Source organism: Pongo abelii, chromosome 16 (assembly GCF_028885655.2).
Source record: "Pongo abelii isolate AG06213 chromosome 16, NHGRI_mPonAbe1-v2.0_pri, whole genome shotgun sequence".
Classification (NCBI taxonomy): Eukaryota; Metazoa; Chordata; class Mammalia; order Primates; family Hominidae; genus Pongo; species Pongo abelii.
The window spans coordinates 31,332,022-31,335,164 of NC_072001.2; the positions used below are offsets into that span (position 1 = coordinate 31,332,022).

Consider the following 3,143-nt stretch of genomic DNA (forward strand, 5'->3'; position numbering starts at 1 on the left):
TCTACAGCCTGGCACAAGCTCTGGCCAGGTCTTCAAGCCAGGGACCTGGAGATGTTCTTTTCCAATTTCTGGATTGGTAACTTGAGGCAAATTCTGGGCACTAGAGGCAGAACTAAGAGGAGACTGCATCAGGGGAGTCTGGGGTCCTGAGAGGCAGAGACTTGAAACCATCTAGAACGTGTGGGGAGCCGGGTATGTGTTCAGGCCAGTTGCTTCTCTCTGTGCCTCAATGTTCCAGGTACCCTTGGAGGGGCTGAGATCCTAGGGATTCCTGGAGCCTGGCTGCATGGCCTGGCCACACTGATGCCCTTGTGTTCTCCACGACAGGACAGCAAGGCTGAGGAGAATGGCTCTGACACCTTCATGCACTCCATGGACCCACAGCTGGAGCGGCAAATGGAAACCACCCAGAACCTGGTGGACTCCTACATGGCCATTGTCAACAAGACCGTGTGGGACCTCATGGTTGGTGTCACGCCCAAGACCATCATCCACGTCATGATCAACAACGTACATGCACCGCCTCATAGGGGCAGGAGGCTCCTGTGGCACTGGGGATGCAGGTGGCCATGTTGGCCTGGGGGAGATGCTGACCAGCCCTATGGGACCAGGTCCAGGGAGGGAGGCACAGTCCAGACCAGAGCTGTCTCATAGAATTATAACATGGGACTGGGCACAGTGGCCCATGCCTGTAATCCCAGCACTTTGGGAGGCCAAGGCAGGAGGATAGCTTGAGCCCAGGAGTTCAAGACCAGCCTGGGCAAAATAGTGAGACCAGTTCTCTACACAAAAATTTTAAAAATAGCTGGGCTTTGTGGTGGCACCTGCCTACAGTCCTAGCTACTCGACAGGCTGACACTGGAGGATCACTTTGAGCCCAAGAGGTTGAGGCTGCAGTGAGCGGTGATCTTGCCCACTGTACTCCAGCCTAGTGACAGAGCAAGATCCTATCTCCAAAAAAACTTTTTTAAACTGAGTACGCAGGTGTCCTGGTGGCATGATAGGTCCTGGGTCCCCTCCCAGATCTGTGACCTTGGACAGGTGACTTTTCCTCTGGACCTCAGTGTCCCTATGTGAGTGAGAAAAGGGCAGTGGGGAGGCAGATCTTTGAGTCTAAGCAGTGTAGAAGCCGCATCTGAAAAGCCATACTCAGGGCTCCAAGTCCAGCAAACAGTCCCAGCAGAGCCCAGCAGGAAGCCAGGGCAGCACAGGCATCAGGTCCCAAGCTCCTTCCCTCTTCACCCACTCTCATACCAAGGAGTTCATCTTCTCAGAGCTGCTGTCCAACCTGTACTCACGTGGGGACCAGAACACACTGATGGAGGAGTTGGCAGAGCAGGCACAGCCACGCGACGAGATGCTGCGCATGTGCCATGTGCTGAAGGAGGCGCTCAGCATCATCGGTGACATCAACACGACCACCATCAGCACTCACACGGGGGCCCATGGACAACTCCTGGCTGCAGGTGCAGAGCATCCTTACCGGATGAAGGAATGTGGGCTGGCCCCCACTCCCCATGGCTGAGCCAGGGGGCTCTTGGAACAGGTTCCATGCCCAAGCTGGCAGACCTGGGTGCTCTCTGGAGCTGTCAGGGAGCTCGTGGTTTATGGTGTAAGGGCTGAGAGCTTGGAGGGGGCTGTGTGTGGGGCTGTACTCTGAGGCGGCCAGAGTCCTAGGATAGTTATCCTGGGCACACTGTACCTGTTGGGCAGACTGAGTCATGCTGTCAGGGCAGGGCATCCAGCTCCCAGCCTGGGAGTGCTGAGAGCAAAATCCACTGCAGAGCAGGGGTGATAGTCAGGGTCCCACCTCCTCTATCTGTCGGCAATCCAGTGGTGATCCAGGATAAAACCTTGAGAGTCCCATACACACGGTCAACCCACAACACACCTCACAGGCCAGGCAGGAAACACAGGCCCCTTCCCTCCCTCCCAGGTATCATCATAGCTGCTAGTGTGTAACTGAAGGCAGGGTCCCTGGCCCCCGCGGAAGCACTATTGCCAGCCAGCAGGTTCACTCACCTTGGCGTGTTGCTCCTAGAGGTCGCCTCTGCTATTCAGCCAAGGGGACCACGGTACCTGATGGCCTGGCTGAGCTCCGCCCAGCAAGCCCACCCACCTCCCCCGCCATGGACTCTCCCTCTTCTGCTTTTCCCAGCAGGAAGGGCCCAGCCTCACCTATGCGACCTGCAACCCGCAACAAGCTGAGGCTCCTCTCTTAGACTTGTAAGTCTGTAGCCAGTGGCATCCGGCTGCCTGCCTCCCTGCCTCCCCCAGGGTCCCTTCAGAGGGTCCTGGGCTTTCTGACCACCCAGAGGGGGCTCCGGTGATCACTCCAGCCATCCATCCCTTTTAGCTTCATCATCCTGGTTCAAGCAGTTTTCTTTCTCTATCAGGCCTGGTGGCTGTTGCTTTGGGCTCCCCAAGGTGAGAGGTGGCCCCGGGCCAGAGGGTTGGAAGACAGGGTGACCAGAGAAGAGGGAAGCCCGAGGGGGCCAAGCATTGGTCTTAACAGTGGGTGCATGGCCTGCGTGTCGTGGAAGAGGCCAGCATGTGTGGGGTGGGGAGGGCCGCCACAGTCCCCAGGCACTACCTGTGAAGCTCCGGCTCCTCCCTCCATCTTCCTCCCCTTTCCCTTCCAGCCCCTCTTTTCCAGGAACCTTGCCACACCCGCACCTGCGCCCTTCCCTCCCTGGCCCTCCCACAGCTGCTGTGGCACACCTGTGCTCTGCACTTGCCTCACCAGCTCTCTGCTCGCTTTTCTCTCTCCTGTTTTCTCTCTGCTTTCTCTCCAACTGCCAGCCGATCGGGTCAGGCAAGTCCATCCCGTCCTGAGAGCCCCAGGCCCCCCTCTGACCTCTAACAGATCCCTCCTCTTCTCAGAGTCCTCCCTTTCCAAACTTGCCTAGGCGGCTGTTCTGTGAATTGACAGTGGCTCCCCCAGCCCCAAAGCCAGCCCCCTTCATCTGTGACTTAGTCTGTTGTAGTGGTGAGCTGACACATCCAGGTGTGACCGTTGTGAAAACTTGTGCCCCGCTCTGTGGTATGCCCTTGCCTTGTTCTAGAAATATCTATAAATACCCATATACACACACACCCACCCCTACACGTGGCCGACCGCCTCGCCTCTAGCGCTGGGAATC

The 3,143-nt window shown here is 57.4% G+C and overlaps 1 protein-coding gene across 1 annotated transcript; it reads left to right on the plus strand.

Annotated features, from left to right (window-relative positions):
• Nucleotides 1–303: 303 nt before the first annotated feature.
• On the plus strand, nt 304–1,525 carry LOC129050032 (putative GED domain-containing protein DNM1P34). Its single transcript, XM_054531310.1, has 2 exons — nt 304–516; nt 1,259–1,525. The coding sequence occupies exons 1-2, from the start codon at nt 304–306 to the stop codon at nt 1,523–1,525; spliced, it is 480 nt and encodes a 159-aa protein (XP_054387285.1).
• The last annotated feature ends 1,618 nt before the right edge of the window (nt 1,526–3,143 follow it).

Coding starts and splice junctions, on each gene's coding strand:
- LOC129050032 (XM_054531310.1), top strand. CDS start 304: ATGCCCTTGTGTTCTCCACGACAGGACAGCAAGGCTGAGGAGAATGGC. Junction 517..1,258: donor TCATGATCAACAACGTACAT/GCACCGCCTCAT, acceptor TCTCATACCAAG/GAGTTCATCTTCTCAGAGCT.